Here is an 18,864-nt window from a genome sequence, read left to right as displayed (position 1 = left end):
GGGTACCCGCCTTCACCAGGTCTGCCCAAGGACTTGGTGTCCTGGCCCTTGGGTCCTCCGATGCTGAGGCCAGTGCCGTGGCCCAAGACACAGGGACCCTTTGGAACAGTTTGGAAGGAGCAGGCTGGGTTCTGAGGTCCGTGGCCAGAGGGCCAGGGGCAGCGTGAGGCCAGGGGAGCAAGAGCAGGAGGGGTAGGCAGAAGACTCCCCGGGCCGTGAATGGCTCCTGTGTGACACATGGTGAAGCACAGGTCTTCAGTGCACACAGCTCAGTGTGTTTGCCGTGAACGTGCCCATGGGACCCAGCCCTCCGACAAGAAACAGAGCATTTCCGTCATGCCGGAAAGGTCCCCACGCCCCTTCCCATTGGTCCCTATCCCCACCCCAAAGGCAGCAGCTGCTCAGACTTCTGGCGCGTCATAGGGACCCAGGTGGGCAAGGTTTCCTTTGAGATGATGCCGTGGCCACGTGTCCATAGGTCAGCTCCTAAGCAGTGTCAAGATATTTGTAATTTGGGGCGCCCGGCACGCTCAGTCTGTAGAGCATGTGACTTTTGATCTGGGGTCGTGAGTTTGAGCCCCACGTTGGGTGTAGAGCTCACTAAAACACACATACACGTCCCTAACTTGTCCCAGCCTGTGTGTGCACCCCGGGACCTCGGCTGCTTCCGTCAGGACTTTTACGTCCCAGCTCAGACCCAGAGCTGACCCAGAGCTGACATTTGATGACCCTCTCTTGGTCACGCATGAGAATCATCAGCACCCAGGACACCGACCCGGTGCCGTTTGGACAGCCAGGCGCGAGCCACAGCCTCAAGGAGGACACGGTCCGCGAGCGCAGGGGCTCCTTCGACCTCGGCTGCGCAAGGCAGCAGGAAGGCTCACAGGGAGGGACCGGCGGGTGGCAGGGACACGCACCAGAGTGTCCCTCTGCGATACGGCCACATTACTGGCCGCAGAGCCAGGTCGCTTCCTCGCTTGGAAAGCCGTGAGGAGAACTTCCTGTCCCGGTGGTGGTGTCAGCGTCGGGGCTGGCGTGGAGGACATGCTGTGCCATCACCCGTCCGGAGGGAGGGCCCCGGGTGCAGCCAGCGGCCCTCTTGGAACTGAAGCCTGTGGCTCTCAGGAAGCACTGAACTAAGGGCCTAGACTTTATCCCAGAGACACGTGTCTCCACACGTGGTGTCTGAGCCACCGACACAGAGCCGTGGCCGTGTTCTCCGCACAAAGAGGTCCTCGCTGACCCCAACGGGGTCAGAGCCAGGCCGCAACAGGGAGAGGCCCGCGGGCTGAATGCTGGCCCCAAAGGAACAGGTTCCGGTCCGAACGGCCAGCTCTTCAGGGTGCGACCTTACTTAGAAATAGGGTCTTGGTGGATGTGACCAGCTCAGAGGAGGTCAGTCAGAGCAGGATGGGTCCTGATCCAGTGTAACTGGCGTCTTTATGAAAAGATGTAAATGGTTGTGACCCTTCTCTTCCCCACGGCCGCTGACCGTTCGCGCCTGCCGTCCTAAGGCTGCCCGGCCGTGCACTTGGCAGTAGCTCCCCTTCGCTCGGGGCCGTGTGCCGCAGGACTGGGCAAGCCGTGGGTGGCCGTGTGCTCACCAGACTGCCTTGCCCGGCGAAGCACCGTCCCACGCCCGCGAGCAGCCTTTGCAGCGAGCAACAGCCCCGCGCCATCTGCCTCGTCGCTGGCACGTTCTGGCCGGTCTTTCCACACCAGCCGCCCCAGCGGGTGCAGGGCAGCTTTGGGACTGAGAAGGAGTCCCCAGGTTTGTCAGGAAAAGCTGCCTTTGGCGAACAGCAGTCCTCTTGTCGCGACGACCGGAGGCTCAGCATCGTCAGCTGGGGCGGGGGGTCTCCACGGCCGGGAGTGCAGGCGCGGAGGGAGGCAGGGGTGCGCACAGCGGCCCCCGACGGGCCGCGAGCTGTGGGTTTCTTCGGCCGCCGTAAGCATTCTCGGCCTTGACAGGTGCTCCTCGGGCAGCAGGAAGAAGAGATAAGGGCAAGTTTTCCGTCCGGTGAGATGCAGAGGCTCCAGGAGCAGAACGCAAGCTTACGAAGGGCTGTTGCGGAGATGCGGAAAGAAATGGAGGCTCTGAGTGACCACGTTCCTCCTCCTACCCCGTCGGGGGCTCGGGCCGCCGACACAGAGCAGCCCCGTCCAAGCCCAGAGGCAGCAGCTGAGGCGCCTGGTGAGCAGGGACGAGGGCAGCAGGAGGAGGGGAGGGAGGGGACACGGGTCTCCACCGGGTCCAAGATGGGCTTCCCGCGGAGTCTCACCAACGGGCGTCCGCTGTAGGGCAGGGCGTCCGAGAGCGGCAGCAGCGTTTCCCTGGCGGGAGCATCTTCCGTCGGCACGTCTGTGCGGCAACATTTTATTGGGAAGGGGAGGGCTGTGTACTCAGCACTTATCGCCGGGACGCCGCTGGCACGGGGGGCTGGTTGGGCACCGTGTTCGAGGGGTGGGCATCGGGGCTGGGGCACCAGGTCTCTCCTCAGGGTGTCCTGGGCCGTAGCCAAGCTGGGCTGTGCCCCGTGCGCGTCAGGAAGCCCAGGAGCGGCTGTGAGCGGAGGCACAGCTCCACCAGCGGGGGACGCGCTGTGCTCCCGCGCATGAAGGCTCATGGCAGGGACGCTGAGGGTCTGCTGGGCGGGGGCCCTCCGCAGGGAGCAGCCAGGCCGGGCCGTGGTGGGGGACAGGCTGGGAGACAGCAGCACCCGCCTGAGTGGGCCTCGGCCGTGGCGATGGTGGAGGGATGTGCGATGTGCACACGTGCGTGTCTGTGTGTTGCCTGGGTCTTTGGGGGCAGATCACATCACGGTCCTTGAAACAGAAATACGGAATCTAAAGCACAAATTCAAAGCCTTGGAAGAACAACTAGAAGACGTGTTTGATCCTTCAAAGACCTCCTCCTCTTACGCTGACTTTCAACCCAGCGTCCACGCCTCGGCCCACGTCCCCGGTAAGAGTCCTTGTCCCGTCCTGTCGCATGCTCTGCCCCAGTAGCGCTGCCTTTGCTTTAATTGAAATACAAACCCTACAGAAAGTCACAAAATGCAAACGCACAGGTCAGGAGTGACCACAGACTGCAGGTCCCTGTCCTGACCCCCAGGAGTCCCCGGGTCAGGCCATTCTCGAGGGGTGACCACAGACTGCAGGTCCCTGTCCTGACCCCCAGGAGTCCCCGGGTCAGGCCATTCTCGAGGGGTGACCACAGACTGCAGGTCCCTGTCCTGACCCCCAGGAGTCCCCGGGTCAGGCCATTCTCGAGGGGTGACCACAGACTGCAGGTCCCTGTCCTGACCCCCAGGAGTCCCCGGGTCAGGCCATTCTCGAGGGGTGACCACAGACTGCAGGTCCCTGTCCCGACCCCCAGGAGTCCCCGGGTCAGGCCATTCTCGAGGTGTTTGCTCCCGTTCACCACTCTGTGTGGGCGCTTCCCTGCCCCTCCCCCTGCTCTGACACCAGCTGGGCTGGGGCGCTGGCCTGGTGCAGGGCCCGCCTGGGGGGACTAGAGGGCTGGACGCAGGCCAGGCAGCTCGAGGGTTTACACGAGGAGAAGGGAGGGGGCCGGGCTCTTCCTCCAGGCCGTCCGGTCTCCGCTCGGGAACTGGCTCCCCAGAGCTGGTCTCTTTTGTTTCTTTTTCTTATACTCCTTTCCCTGGCTGGCGTCCCCGGAGGGTGTTGATGGCAGCTGGCCGTCTTCCTGACCCCCAAGAAAAATATTCAGCATTTCTCCTAAATATTTTGTAAGGATTTGGGGGGAGCAGGGTCAGAGCAAGGACGTTCCTTTCTCTTCCTGTTGTAAGGCAGATCTTTGTTTTTTATCGTGATTCTGTCAATTTTCCTTAGTGTGTTTTGAAGCCTTGTCATTGGCCGTGTAGGATTGCCGTGGTCGTGACAGGATCAGACCCTTCGGTGGTCCTGGAATGTTCCTTTCTCCCTGCCCCGGGGTCCGCTCGTGTGCTGTCGGTCACTAGGCCGGCCTCCCCCGGGTGGGCGTCTGCTGGGCCGATCTTCAGGACCCTTTCCCCGGTGCCCTGCCTCTCCCCCACTTGAGGCGACTCTCGCAGGCAGCGCACAGCTGGGTCAGTTTCTGACGCCTACACTGCTGACATCTCTGACCGACCCGTGTCCACCGGCCACCCTGGCCCTCGTGTGGGGTGTGAGCAGCAGCTTCCTTCCTGCTCCCTGTCCCTCGGCGACTTCTGTTCATGGGTCGCCCGCGCAGGCCGTGGCTGCAGGACCACGGCCAGCTCCTGTCCCTGCGGCGCAGCCTCCGGCGGAAGGCAGAGGTCAGGCCCCGCAGCGCAAAACCCACCTCTCCCACGTGGGGAACCGTGGCAGGCAGTGTTCTCGGCTCTGCTTGGAGCTGCCCCGTGGGACCTGAAACACTCAGGAGGAAAGCCAGAGGCTGGGAGGTTCACCGGACGCCTGCCCTTGGCGCGTGGCCCTCCTGAGGCCCATGTTCCAGGCTCCATGTGATCCAGGTCTGCTGCTGCCGAGTCTTCCGGCTTCCCGTCGTCTGAGAAGGGAGTTTCTTGCTGGCATGAGGAGAGGAGCTCCCAGCCCTCCAGCTGGGGTGCCGCGTGCCTCCGAGAGGGCCCGGCCATCCGAGCCCCGTCCCCGAAGCCCCATGCCGCGTCTGTCGCTCCGGGGGGATTCCTGATGGTGGTGTGTCTGGGCTTACCCGTTTGGCGTTGAATCTGAAGGTTCTTGTCTTTGCCAGGTTTGGGGAGTTTTCAACCGTGACTTGGGCACATGTTTGCTCTACTCTCTGCTCTTTTTCCCTCTGGGATCTGACGACAGAAGCGCCAGCTTGTCGTCCCTGTGGCTCTGGGACTTTTGTCCATCTGTTTCCTCTGTGTCTCAGACGGGTGATTTCTGTCTGTCTTCCAGCTCGCAGGCCCGGGGTTCCCTCCGAGCTGCTCTGGAGCCCTTTGGGGGCACTTTTATTTCAGTGTCCGTTCTAAGATTGCATTTGGTTTTTCTTTCTCTTTTATTCCTCTGCTGAAACTTCTTTTTTCCCATTGTTTTAAGAATGTATCAGCTTGTTTAAGATCCCTTGTTCCCTATTCCTCGTGGTTGAATTCCTTAACTCTGTGCACGGATTCCCTGGTCCACGTGGCTCTGCCATCTGTCCTGTCAGCTGGGCTTGTCCTGGTTGTCCGTGCGATGAGTGACCCTGGACTGTGACAGGCGTGTACCAAGCAGGTACTCTGAAAGCCTGACCGCTCTTCTGCTCTTGCTGGGGCTCGACGCACATCCATGTCCTGGCCCGTCTCTCGGGCTGCATCTGAAAGGTCAGTTGGTCACCAGAGCCTTTGCGATGATGCTGTCCCCCTCTGCCCGAGGCCACTGGTCCTCGCAGAGCTCAGCTCGCAACACATTGGCTGCATCCACACTGCCTGGTTTCCACAGGGGCCCCCCCCCCCAGAGACTTAGTGCACAGAGTTAAGGAATTCCTTTCTCCGCCCCACCCCCCTGACCCTCCCCACATGCTCTTCCCGGAGGGTCCACATGGCTGGTGCACGGGAGCCTCTGCCTTTCTTTCCAGGCGCTTCCGCTGCAGGGAGCAGGCCTGGCCTTACTTGGTCTAAGCTCCCTGGTCTTTCTGGGCTGTGGCTGCTTCAGGATCAGAGCCAGGAAATACAGGAAGAACAAAGACTTGGAGCCCAGCGCAGAGTGTCCCCAGAGCCCCTGGCCCTCGCCTGCTGGGCCTCCCCTCACGGTCGCTCGAGGCTTTAGCTGCACCGAAGGACAGGGACGGGGCCCACACGCGCCATCTTGTTCGGAGCGGTGAGCGCGGCTTGGCTTCCGAATGTTGGAATAAACTCCACATGTGATTTATTCTTTTACTGACATTTTACTGAGAATTAGTACGTCTATGTTTGTGAGGGACTTTGGGCTTTCTTTCTCATGACGCCCACTGTCAGGTTTTAGGACCACGAGTCTGGCCTCAGATGTGTTGGGAGATGTTCCCTATTTCTCTGTTTTCTGAAAAACTTTGTTGGACTTATGTTAATTTTTCGTGAACCAGTTAATAGAATTCAATTCTGAGCCCTTTTGGGTTTAGGATTTTCCTCATGAGAAGGCTTTAAAGTATTATTTCACTCTTTCATACAGTCAAGGCTGATCCATGTTTTCTTTTTTGTGTCACTTTTTGATATTCTATTTTACTAGAAAATTGTCCATTTCATCTAAATTTTCAAAAATTACTTAGTATCGTCCTATGAGTTTTATTTTATTTTTAACTTACTTATTTGAGAGAGTGAGGGAGAGAGCACGAGAGCAGGGCGAGAGGCAGGAGGAGAAGCAGGCTCCCCGCTGAGCAGGGAGCCCCTCACCCCCAGGACCCTGGGATCATGACTGAGCTGAAGGCAGAGGCTTAATGACTGAGCCCCCCAGGCACCCCTGTTTACTAAATTTCTTTCTTTTTTTTTTTTTAAATTTATTTATTTGACAGAGAGACAGAGATCACAAGCAAGCGGGGGGTGGGGAGAGAAGCAGGCTCCCCGCCGAGCAGAGAGCCCGACGTGGGGCTCGATCCCAGGACCCTGAGATCATGACCTGAGCCGAAGGCAGAGGCCCCAACCCACTGAGCCACCCAGGCCCCCACGTTTACTTAATTTCTTAGAAGATTTGTTGAGCCATTTGAGAGCGAGCGCACACGTGCACACAAGCATGGGGAGGGGCAGAGGGAGAGAAGCCGGCTCCGTGCTCAGCTCAGAGCCCAAAGCAGGACTCGATCTCACGACCCTGAGATCATGACCTGAGCCTAGATCAGGAGTTGGACGCTCAAGTGACTGAGCTACCCAAGCGCCCCTTAATTTTTTTAAAAAAGTATTTATTTTTAAGTAATCTCTGCCCCCAACGTGGGGCTCAGACTCCTGAACCCAGGACCAGGAGCCGCTCGCTGCACCGCCTGAGCCAGCAGGCTGCCCTGCTTTCTGGAAGTTTGCATGAGCGGTTTATTAATGATAATTCAGGTCAAGATAACTTCTAACCCGCACTGATTCCTTCCTTGACCTATGGTTTAGGAACATTTCCCTAACGCCCAAGTGAGGGGCGGCTGGTACTGACCGGCCTCCCGCGGGCACAGGACAGCGAGGCTGCGCTGTCTTCCTGCAGAGACGCTGCTTTCTTGGCACAAGGACGAGATTTCATCCCCCACGGCCCTCGGTGCTGGCGGGGACTGGCCCTTCCACTCAGCTCCAGAGCTGACCTCCGGTGGACAGGCAGGGACAGCGGGCATGCCTCGGGGAGGGCAGGGAAGCAGGGCCCTCTGCCCTGGACAGCACAGGCTCGACTCCTCAGACAGGGCAGCTGACTGGAACCTTCTCCAGGGCTTCAGAGACCGGAGCCTGACAGACTCACTCTTCCTGCAGGAGGAGCTGTGCCGGCCCAAGGTGCCCCCGTTGGGCTAGCGCTCAGGAGGCTCCGAAACAGGGCACACGTCGTGAACCTCCTGGTGGCCCGGCTCAGGCAGAAGGTACAGCTTCCCCTTGACACGTGGGCTGGGCAGCTCTCCTGGCTGGAGCCCTCGACCTTTTCGTGCCTCAGTTTCCCTCCAAGAAGGGTTTATTGTGAGGTCATGTGTGACCATGTGACCGCACCCGGGAAGGCCTGGGAAATGAGTCTGGAGCAAGGGGCCGCCGTGGCGGAGCACAGGGCCTGCTGTCTCCGCTGCCCCGGGCGGCTGCGGCCCAGAGCACGAAGCCGGCTATGTGCTCCTGGCACTCTGGGGCCGGTCTGGGCGCAGGGGTGTGGTGGGAGTGCGTCCAGACGCCTCCGCGGCCTGTGTGGGGTCAGGCCACAGTCATGCCCTGGGCTGATGCGCGCGCTGACCCGTTCCATGTGCGGCCTGGGTCATAACCCACGCTTTATTGCTGCAAATTCACCATTTCTCTTTTTTAGTGTTTTTTCATTGTGGTAAAATATGCAAACATGAAACTTATAATTTTCAAGCGTACGTTCAGTGACATTAACTCCGTTGGCAACACTGTGTTAGTGTCCCCACGGTCTGTTAGTCCCAGAACTTTTCCATCATCTGAACAGAAACCATTCCCTTCGGCACCAGCCCCCCACGCCTCCCCTGGGACCCCTCCACCGGGCACGAGATGGCAAGGCTGCACTGGGGACCTGCGTCCTGCCGACGGGCTGGGGGCCTCTCCCGGGACCGGGGTCCTGCGGCAGCTGCCGTCTGCCGACCCGCTCGTTTCCCTCGGCGCCATGTCCTCAAGGTCCGTCCGTCATCCTTGGCACCTTCTGAGACCTGAGGAATGGCCCGTTGTGCTCCCCGCATGTGTGGGTTCCGATGGACACTCGGGTGTCCCCTCCTCTTGGCAAGTGTGAATAATGCTGCTGCGAACGTGGGCTCCGGACCTCGGGGCCGTCCCTGCTGGCCGCTGCTCTGGGCACACGTGCGGGGGCGGGCGCGCTGGGCCGTGGGGTGAGCCCGCGGTTCGCTCTCCGAGGAGCCGCCCAGCCGCTTCCCCATGCGACGGCCCCGTTTTCTGTCCCTCCGGCCGTGCGTGAGGACCCCCACGGCCCACGTCCTGACCCCCGTGACCTCGTTTCTTTTCAACTGCGGCCGCTGCCGTGGCTGTGGTTTGCGTCTGCCCCGACGGCGAGTGGTGTGGAGCGTTCTCTCGTGCGCTCACTGGCCGTGCCCGTGTCTTTGAGAAAATGTCGATTCCGATCCTCTGCCGTTCGTAGCTGCACTGTCCGTCTCTCTGTTGGGCTCTGACTGTTGTTTACGTATTCTGGATACTAGTCCTTTATCAGATGCACAGTTTGCAGAATTTCCATGCTAAGGCTCCTCTTTTCACTTTCTTAATAATGTGCTTCAAAGCACAAATGTTTTTAATTTTTATGATTTCCAGTTTATTTATATTTTTAAATTTTTTAAAAGATTTTATTCCTTTTTTGAGAGAGAGAGACAGAGAGAGAGCACAAGCCGGGGGAGCAGCTGCGGGAAAGGGAGGCAGACTCCCCGCGGAGCAGGGACCCTGACACGGGGCTCGATCCCAGGGCCCTGGGACCATGGCTGAGCTGAAGGCAGACGCTTAATGACTGAGCCGCCCAGGCGTCCTGTTTTGCCTATTTTTTTTAACTGCTTGTAATTTTGGTGTCATCACGCAGTTGCCTTTTGCACAGAAATGTTTTTCACGAGGAAACGAGAAGTTCTCACATGTCCTTTTAAGTCCGTAATTAACACAGATCCCACTGCCCTGTGTGCCCTGCGTCTTCCGGGAAACAGAACTGGCCGCTGGGCGGGGGCTGCTGCCTTGTGCTGCCGGTCAGGACGGAGGGGGCTCATTGGCTGCTGTGTGCCGGCGGCGTGGGGACGGCTCAGGGCGCTCAGCCTCGCTGCTTCCCGGTCTGCCGGCCGCGGGGACATCACGCACGCGCTTGATGACCACAGCTGATGAGACTATCACGGGGAGAGATGTTCTGCCTCAAGATGTGTTTTTGTTGGTTTGTTATTTAACAGGATCTCTTGAGCACGTGGTCACCTTTTTGGTGTGAATGTGACAAATTCAAAGAATAAAATATTCACCAGCGAGTCATTGTAGGGCTTCCTGGGAAAGGAACAGATTTCCTCCTCCTGGGAATAAACCGGAAGCGAGTCTACAGGGGCGCCTCCTCTTTCCTTCCTTCCTTCAGCAGGAGGACAGATGTCCAGCGTGAGGGGCTGGCCCTGGGGCTCCGGCCTGGGACCTGCTCTGGGGGTCTCTGGGCCGACCCGGCACGACCAAGGCCACCCTGTCCCGGGGACTTGCCCTCCTGGCCCTCTGCTCTCTCTGGCTTGTCCGTTAGCTCCTCCGAAGCCCCGGCCTCGCCCCTCCCACGGCCCCAGCTCCCGTCTCAAGCCCTGGATTGCCCCCTCCTGGTCACCAGCATTTTCTACACTTGCTGGTTTCCGCCTGAACTGGGCTCCGGAAGAGCCGGTTTCAGGCCTGGATTCTCCCTGGCCAGCCTTGGGTCCCGCGCAGGCCCTGCCACAGGCCCCGCAGGGCGCGCTGCAGGGGGCGGGCTGGGTGGTGGCGGGCGGAACGGCTGCATTCGGCCAGAGGTGGGAGACTGACAGACACGTCCCTTGTCACCTTCCTGCGGTCCCTTGTCACCTTCCTGCGCACCAGGCGAGTGTGCCTGCCCTCCTGCCCCCCGCCCTCCGGCCTAACACTGCCCCCGAAATGGTCTCCCAGGTGCTGCAGCGACCCCTGGACGTGGACACCGTCCAGCACGCGCTTCCCCGTGAGGTGGACCAGGTGCGCCAGCAGGTCTCGGAGCTGCGGAAGCAGGTGTTTGAGCTTGAGGAGCACCTCGGAAACAGGCCGCTGTTGCCCTCCTTGGACAAGGTGGCCCTCGGGAGGGAGGTAGGTGCCCTGTTCTGATCACTCCCACCACTGCTGTCCTGTCCGGGGCCTGCTGCAGAAGTCCCCGAGTGGCCGTCGGTGGAGCCATCCCGGGCTCCCCCCGTGGCTGGCTTTCCTGGTCAGGCCTGGTCCGTGGCCTCCAGGCCCTAGGACCCCGCCCCTTGACGTCCACGCCGCCGTGCGGCCCAGTCGGTGAAGCGGCTGACTCTCCGTGTCCGCTCGGGTCACAGTTTCACGGTGGTGACATGGAGCCCCGCGTCAGGCTCTGCGCTCAGCGGGCATCTGCTTGAGAGTCTCTCTCTGCCCCTCCCCGCAAAGTAAAGAAACAAATGTTAAAAAAAATAATAATAAGTCCAGCATGGGAAAACCACACGCATGGAGGGGCTGTTCTGTTTCTTCTAAAAGGGAGTCCCTGCCCCTGGCTAGGAGGGCCCTGAAGCTGCATGCGGAATTGGGCTTCTCCTTCGAGAGGACCCTTGAGCGGGTTTTCAGAGGGTTTGAGGCCGCTCTGCGCTCGTGAGAGCGGGGCTCCTGTCCAGGCCCTGGCCCTCCGCACCTGGTGTCCAGCAGGCTCTGCGGCTGGTCCAGGCCATGGTTCTGAGCTGTGCAGAGAGTCCACAGCCGCCGTCCCCATGGATCTGACCCACGGGCCGCTTCTCTTCTTACCAACGCCCGGGATGGATATGCTGTCAGGGCACACTTCGGACTCTGTCGGTGACCTGTGCTGACCTGGGCCACCTGTGGTTATCTTTGGTGACCTGTGGCACCTACAGTGACCTGCGTTACCTGTGGCGACCTGCAGCGACCTGCGTTATTCATGGTGACTTACAGTGACCTGCGTTACCTGTGGCGACCTGCAGTGACCTGCGTTACTCATGGTTACCTGCAGTGACTTGAGTTCCCCCTGGCGACCTGCATTTGTGCCCGTACCGTGGTATCTGGGAGGCGTGGGGAGCTCTCTGGCAGCAGGGGTGGAAGGCGGAGCGGAGAGGCACGAGGGGGACCCGGCTCTAGGACGACGGCCGGCCCGGAAGGACTGGAGGGGAGGCGAGGCCCACTCCTCTCTGGCTCAGGAACAGCAAGCGGGTCCAGACAGGCCCTGGGACAGACAGACGGATGGACGGCTCAAGAACCGCCGCAGAGGGGAGGCCTTCAGGGGTCACCGGGAGGGGGGACCCAGAATTGCCTGCACCGGCCTTAAGTGGGCGTGGCCTGGAGAGCCAGAGCCGCGGCCCTGCACCAGAACTCCCGCTGTCCTGAGCTGGAGGCCGTGGGACAATGAGCCACAGGCAGGCGGGCAGCACGTCTGCCTCACCCCGTCCCCAGGGTTCATTCCAGGTGCTTCCCGTGCCCAGCCGGCGGTCGGTGGCACCAGGGGTTCTATTCCCAGCCTGGCTCACAGATCCCGCTCGCCTGGCAAGAGGGAATCAGGTACATCGGCAGGATTTGAAATCAAGATGTTTAATTCTGTGACGGATGGGCTGGAGCTGAAGCCGCTGTGACCTGGGGGGGACCGGAGGCACAGGAATTCCAGTGGCCGGTCACTATGCCCGACCCAGGCTGACCGCAGGAAGGCCAGCACCTTGGCGGCCCGGGAGCCTTGAACGGGTTGACACGGGCTGACACGGGTTTCTGCCTCTCTTGCTGTGCTGAGAGGAAGCAGGGTGCTTGGCTCCCCTGTGGACATACGGAGACAGGACGGAAGGACACGGGCACCGAAGGGCCCCAGGCCCGGCCACACGAGCAGTGGGACTCCCGGGCCTGCGCTGACCAGGAGAGGGAGGAAGGAGGGGGCCGGTCCAGAACCGAGTCTGCAGACATGGCGGCCTGTGCGCCCAGAAGAAGCCATCCTGACTCACGGAGGAGGAACAGGGCCGGGACGCAGTGTCTCCCACGGAAGTGAGGGTGCGGCTCAGGGATGGGACGAGAACCGCTTCCCAGGGTGCAGCCTGCGGACACCCCTCCACTGAGGGACGCGCTGCTCGCATGGACGCTGGTCCTGTGGGACCCCCAGCTGTGCCTGTAGGACACAACTGCACAGTGGGCAAGGTGTGCGTGTGGCCCATGAGTTGGGTCATAGTGTTGTGTGTCTCGTGATTTCTGGTTTGCGCGACTGTGGCCACCGAGAGCAGATCCGCGTTTGGAAGTACGGACTGAGGCATCTACGAGCACGAGGGCTCCAGCTTCCCGTCCGCGGCTCGGGAAGAAGCGCACACGGCACATGGGGCTGGCGGCCACGAGGCAGAGGGACTGGTGTGGCACCATCCTGGCGCTCCCGTGCGAGTCTGGCGTTGTCCCAGGTGGAGGCCGGTCCCCCACCACCCAGCCCAGGAAAGGGGCCCATGCGGGACTCAGAGCCCCTTCCCAGTGGGCAGCAGAAGCCACTGCCGGACCAGCGTCTGTCGTGTCCCCAATGACCTCCCAGCCCGGGGGACTGAGATCTGCGGTTCTCCCCACGTCCTGTCCACGGCTCCTCCCTGCCCCTTGAGCACAGCAGGAGGGACACTCCGGCTCCACTGGGGGGCAGTGTTCACCGGTTGTGCCCGCTGCAGCCCTGGCAGGCTCCCCCCGCACCCCCACATGGGGCCATGTTCGGCCGTTGGCCTCTGTGGAGCGCAGTTACCACCGCCCTTGGGAGCGGACCCCTCCCTCACGAGGACCCCTTCCCCTGGCCAGGATTCTGGGAGCAGCCCCTGAGCAGGCCAGGGCTGACGGGGCCAGCGTGGGGGGCTGCCTGGTGTGCAGGGTCAGCTCTCAAAAGCGAGCTTTCTCTTGCCTGTCTCCGCGTTTTGGGGTGCACCGTAGCCTCCTCACTTAAAGCGGCACCGGAGGCTCCCAGCATCGTGTCCCCACTCTGTCCTCCCTCGAGCTCTGTCCCAGCCCCTCCGTGGGCCCGAAGACCCTAGTCACATCCCGGGTCCTCAGGAGAGCGCAGGCGAGGCCCGCGGGCCCGCGCGCTGTCCGGGGTCAGGGTGTGGGCGCGGACCCTCTCCCGCTCTCCTCTGTGCCTCCGCTCCTGTCCTCCTGCCCGGCTTGCCCGCAGCCTGTGCAAGAGGCACCCGCGTGAGCCCCCGCGGCTCCAGCCACCTGGAGGACAGCGGCCACCACGTGTGCAGGCGTCTACCAGCCCTGGGAAGGCACACCAGGAAACGGGGCCAGGACAGAATGTGCTGGTCTGTTCCAGGGACTCTGGGCCGGTTCCTGTTCTGGCTGCAGCTTGTGTGGCCAAGATGGCCCAGGGCAGCTTTTCACGGGCAGCGAAAGAGGCCACCTGCGTCCCTTGGGGCCCCGGAGGCTTGGCGCTTCCTGGGCCTCTGTCCGGCACACACGCATTTGTCTTCTCCTTTCTCCTCCTCCCCATGGCCCCTTGTTCCAAACACCGTCCCGGTGAGTGGTGTCCGTCCAGGGACTGTGTGCTGGCCTGGCAGCGACCCTGCTGCACAGTCCAGGCAGGAGAGAAATGGGGAAGGCAGGCACCGGCCTCCGGCTCTGTGTCCCGCCTCTGCCAACCCCTTCTGCACCATGTGACCCAGTACCTGTGACCTGTGTACCCAGCCCATAACCTGGTGTCCCGCAGGGGACCCAGTCAGACAGGCAGCCCTCATGCGTCCCTGGGACCCCTCAGAGGCTCGGCGTGGGTCCCCGCCGGTTCCTCGCTGTCCTCACTAGAAAGACCCAGGCTTGGTGGGGCCGCAGGGTACCAGGTGTAGGCCTGGCCCAGGGGCTCGCGGCCTTCATTCACCCCACTGTAGAGGAGTTTTCCGTGATGTGAGGTCCCCGTCTCGCCGGCAAAGCTGCTCCTTATCCCTCCGTCCCCCGGTGCTGCAGACTCTGCCCCCACCCACTCGTGCCTCTCCCCGCTGGACGGCTCGTCTTACAGGCTATCTGCCCATGGTTCGTTCCCAGAGCCCCACAGCGACTGAGGACCAGGGGCCACAGCCCCCACAGGCCTTGTCTGTGCCCCGACTCCAGAGGAAACTAAAGGAGGCCACCCGAAAAATCCTCCGCCTCTGCCTGGAGAAAGAGCAGCTCCTGGAGATGGGGAACAGGCTCCGTGCGGAGCTCGGCCATCGGGCCCCGGGTGAGTTTGGGTGCTGTGGCCTGTACTGAGAGGCAGTGGGGGCCGGGGGGGCCGGGGGCCCCCCAGAAGGCCTTTCTTGTGGCCTGCTCCCCTGGAAGGGGAGGGGAGGGGCCTGAGAGGAGGGAGGAGAGAAGCTGTGCTGCCCTGAGGGGGCATCTGGCCTGACTCCCCTGGCAGGCGGGAAGAAGAACAGTGGCCTCCCTTGTGGAGGGAAGCCAGGGTCAGGGGTCACAGGCACAGAGCGGAGCTTCATCCTGCTGGGTTGGGGCGGGGGGCGGAATGTGTCCATGAACCCGAGCCTCCGGCAGCATCTGTGAGACAATACTGTAGTGGACCGCGGTGGCCTTTCTGGGCTGCACTGTGGGGGGGACAGCCACAGCCGCTGTGCTCTCCGCTGCCCTGCCCGGACTTGTCGCTCACGGCCGCCATGGGTCCCCTGGGACGCGGCCTGAGACCGCTGGCAGTGGCTGCCCAGCTGCTCCTGGGTGTCTCAGGGCCCTGGCTCCGAAGAAAGACAGCCAGACTAGAAAGAGGCGTGTCCTCGTCCCGGCCTACAGCCCTGGCCCCGGCTGCCGCCGCGGACGCAGAAGCCCGGGGCCCCGTGTGCTGCGTGCGGCGGTGCGTGCGGCGGTGCTCAGACTGATGCTTTCTGTGCCGGTGATGTGGTCCACACGGGTTCGCTGCACGAATGGTCGTTTATAATCCTATTTCACGAGGCAGTAAGTTACAGGATGCAGTCTCTTGATAAGCCAATAAGGAAATGATATATTCCCAATTGATGACAAGTAATGACACTGTCGTCCCTGCGGGCAGAGCAGGAAGGGAAAAGGTCCCGATCGAGCTGCACCTTCCTCCCGGCGGGTCCTTGGAAGGGTTGGCGTAGAGTCACGCGTGGGGAGCAGACACCAGCTCCCAGCACACAGCCAAGGTCCCCTGTTGCCAGAGGACCAGAGGCACCAGTGTTGGTGGGCAAGATGATGTGCTTCACAGGGCAGCTGCGTGCTTGTCACCACAGCCGGCCGGAGTAGCCTTGCGCGGATCGAACGCGCTCGGTCAGCACCAAGAGCAAGCCCCTGGCCACGCGGCTCTCAGACCACGTTCCCCAGCAGTCCTCGCTGCCCTGTGGCACCCCGTTCCCCACACTGTACCCCCTCGCCTCACGTGGCTTCTGCCTCTCTGTGCTTTTCCAGCAAGAGCCTTGAGATTGTGTGATGGTCAGAGATGAGGGACTTGGGGTTCCACCCACGTCGATGGGAGACAGGCCATTCCCTCTCTCCTGTCCATTGTCTAGAAGCACAGGGGAGGTTGGAGGGCTGCAGACCCACCAACAGCTCAGCTTTCGAAGTAAAGCCCAGGGCACCACAAAGGAAGTATCAGCAAAAAATGTTTCCTCTGTCTGCTATGGTCTTAGCTTCGCGGGGCGCGTCCTAATCCCTGACGACCCAACACGAGGGAAGGGAGAGGGAGGCCAGGCCTGTTCTTCGCCCTCCGGACTCCCCACGGCTGAGCTGCATGGGTAACAGTAGTAGTTCTCCTTATGGTAGTGTTTTGGCCTGAATATGAGCAGTAGAATTATCCAGTGAGCGGGAACTGGAAGTGGGGAGAGCTTCACGGAGCGGCAGGGCGCTGTGTCTGCGGGAGGGAGGCTGCCGACCCCCGAGGAGATCGGCACTGGAGGCCTGGTTCTTGCTGAGGGGCTGCTGTGGGCCCAGGGACCCAAGGGCTGGAGCAAACCACACCTAATGGGTAAAGTTAGCCCAGATGGCTCTTGGAGACCCCAGCGGGCTATCCACTCTGCATGTAGGGTGGTGGAGGAGAGGCTGTTCCAGAGGCTTTGTCCTTCTAAGACCCCACCTCTGGAAGAAGGAAGAGTAAGGGACGGCTTGGTAGACCCCCAGCTGGCGGCAGCACAGCAGCGGCCGCGGCGTCGTGACCCGCAGCCCTGACAAGGACTGGCGGTGTGCCTCCATACCTGCTCGGTGAGAGCCTTCCCCGTCCCCTGCCAGGTCGCCGGCCGAGGAGGAAGGCTGATTGCTTGCTCGTCAGACACACTTCTAAACCATCTTCTGCCAAGTCCACTAAAAGCCTGGTTTCTTTGGAAGGCGGTGCCGTCTGCCCTACGCTCCTCTCTCACGCCTGTCATTCAGTCGGTGACCGCGGCAGCTTTGGCACTTGTGGCTCTGGTTCTTCTCTGTTCTCCAGAACTGCATTCTGTCCTCCTGTCCTCAAACCAGCAACACCCTCCACAGCTGACCTTGGCCTCCTGGCCGTGCTACACCACCATCAGGGTGCCCCCTCTGATGGCCCCCAAGGCCCGAGAGCTTTTCTCTGACTGGAGCCTTGCCTCTCTCCCTCCGCTCCGGCATTCAGCGAACCTGCCTTTCCTCTTCACTGTGGTCACTCGTAGCCAGCCTGGCCTCATGGCCAAGTATTTCAGTGAGTCGCTCAACACCCCCATCCCCCACCCCACCCCCCATCCACACGCACCCCCCCGCAGCTGTGTGCCCACCCACAAACCCGCCCATCCGCCCATCTGTTCGTCCTCAGTCCATCGTCCGTCCATCCCACTGAGGAGCTGCCCCCACATGCCAGGTACTTCCTGCCTTGTGCAGTTTCTGCATCTCTGGGCCTCAAATCTGGCTAAACTCACTGCTCTCGCCAGGCCGGCCACGTCCTGCCCCACGGAGTCAGAGAAAGCTGCAGATCCCTAGTGACCGTGCTTGCGGCCTCCTCTGAAGGTTGGGCAGACCTCAGCCAAAGATTTTCCATGCTTGGTGACTTTGTTAACGGTAGACTTTTACCGTTGTCTCATTTTTTCTACAGTGATTTGTTTGTGTGGATTTTCTGCCTCTTGTTGGATCACTTTCAGTCACTTCCACTCCAGGAAAGTATTCGTAGTCTGCAGTCTGCGTCGTGAGGGAACATGGTGGCCCATAGCACTGTCTCCCACGGCGGCTATTTCTCCTCCTTTTCTAAGACCTTCGTATGAGCAGTGGTTTGGGATTCAGTGCAAACTGCCTTTCCTCCATCAGCTGTGCACGCATTACCTCAGTTCATCTTTGCAACAACCCCAAGCATAGAGAAAAGCTTCCCTAAATAAGGTTAAAAATCAAAACACCCCCTAGGCAGTGGAAGCCAAATATCAGCAGACAGGATGTTACTTTTTTTTTTTTAAGATTTTATTTATTTGACAGAGATCACAAGCAGGCAGAGAGGCAGGCAGAGAGAGAGGGGGAAGCAGGCTCCCCGCCGAGCAGAGAGCCCGATGCGGGACTTGATCCCAGGACCCTGAGATCATGACCTGAGCCGAAGGCAGAGGCTTTAACCCACGGAGGCACCCAGGCGCCCCAGGATGTTACATTTTTAAAGGCTCTAAGGACAAGACATTGTACATAAGGATGAAGAGAAATGACAGGCTGGGGGGCGTGTCCATGCCACGCCTGGCCGGTGAAGGGGACCGGCGCCGAAGCAGGTGTGTCCAGACCGTGTGCAGGGCCCAGAAGAAATCCACAGGGCTGAGGAGGGTGCGGGAAACACGCAGCCTCCTCAGGAGCCTGCGGAGGCCAGTTAAGTCCGTCCTGAGCTTGAATCTCAGCAGGAGAAGTCGCCGGCAGTGCGGAGGAGACCAGGGAAGCTGGCGAGAGCAGTTTGGCTCTCCCTGTCCAGTTCTACAATGTTGGTGCCCTGTGGATCAGCAGTGCTTCTCTTAGAAGCATGTTCAAGGCTGTTGCTTTTATTTTTTAAAGATTTTATTTATTTATATGTCAGAGAGAGAGAGAGAGACAGCACAAGCAGGGGGAGCAGGAGAGGGAGAAGCAGGCTCCCTGCTGAGCAAGGACCCACACGTGGGACTTGATCCCAGGACTCTGGGATCATGACCTGAGCTGAAGGCAGCGGCTGGACCGACTGAGCCCCCCAGGCGCCCCTCAAGGCTGTTCTTAGCATTTTGTTACCGTGAGGAAGTCATCGGGACCGGCCCAAACGTTCGTGCTTGGGCACTGGAGTCCAGAGGGGGCTGCCTCCGCCTGGCCTCAGACCGGTCAGAGCTGTTTTTCCCCATTAAATCCCAGTCCATTACGGATGGTACTTCAGCCGCCACAGGAAAAAGGTAGCAGCTCCAGGTGACACCACGGCCCTCACTCTTACTCCCGTTTCCTGTATACTCTTCTCCGGAGCCCGCAACAGGGTGTGGACTCCGGCCTGTGGACCCTCCTGTGCACATGCGGCCTGGATGCAGCGGTCTGCGAAGGAAGCGTGCACACTTGTGTGTCTGCATAGCAGATACGCTGGCGGGGCGTGCACGCGCGTGCGTGTGACTGTGCGGACGCGGGCGGCCGCAGGGACATGTAGCCATTTCGGTTGTGGTTTGCGGAGGGAAATCGTGAATGAGACTTAGGG

The 18,864-nt window shown here is 60.8% G+C and overlaps 1 protein-coding gene across 26 annotated transcripts in view; it reads left to right on the top strand.

Moving 5' to 3' along the window:
• The window catches only part of CCDC57 (coiled-coil domain containing 57), a 92,803-nt gene that overhangs the window by 35,101 nt on the left and 38,838 nt on the right, over positions 1-18,864 (top strand). For 25 of the 26 annotated variants that reach the window (XR_014304543.1, XM_082705568.1, XM_082705554.1 and 22 more), the window contains 5 exons: positions 1,972-2,194; positions 2,813-2,965; positions 7,392-7,495; positions 10,215-10,385; positions 14,292-14,466. Coding sequence is in view for 25 of the 26 variants with exons in the window: in XM_082705568.1 (XP_082561694.1) it covers positions 1,972-2,194; positions 2,813-2,965; positions 7,392-7,495; positions 10,215-10,385; positions 14,292-14,466 (826 nt within the window). In the remaining variant the exon portion in view is untranslated. The remainder of the gene's footprint in view (positions 1-1,971; positions 2,195-2,812; positions 2,966-7,391; positions 7,496-10,214; positions 10,386-14,291; positions 14,467-18,864) is intronic. The other variant, XM_082705564.1, reaches the window with a different exon arrangement.

The sequence above is a fragment of the Mustela nivalis genome (genome assembly GCF_964662115.1).
Source record: "Mustela nivalis genome assembly, chromosome: 17".
NCBI lineage: Eukaryota > Metazoa > Chordata > Mammalia > Carnivora > Mustelidae > Mustela > Mustela nivalis.
This window is presented reverse-complemented; position numbering and strand designations above follow the sequence as displayed.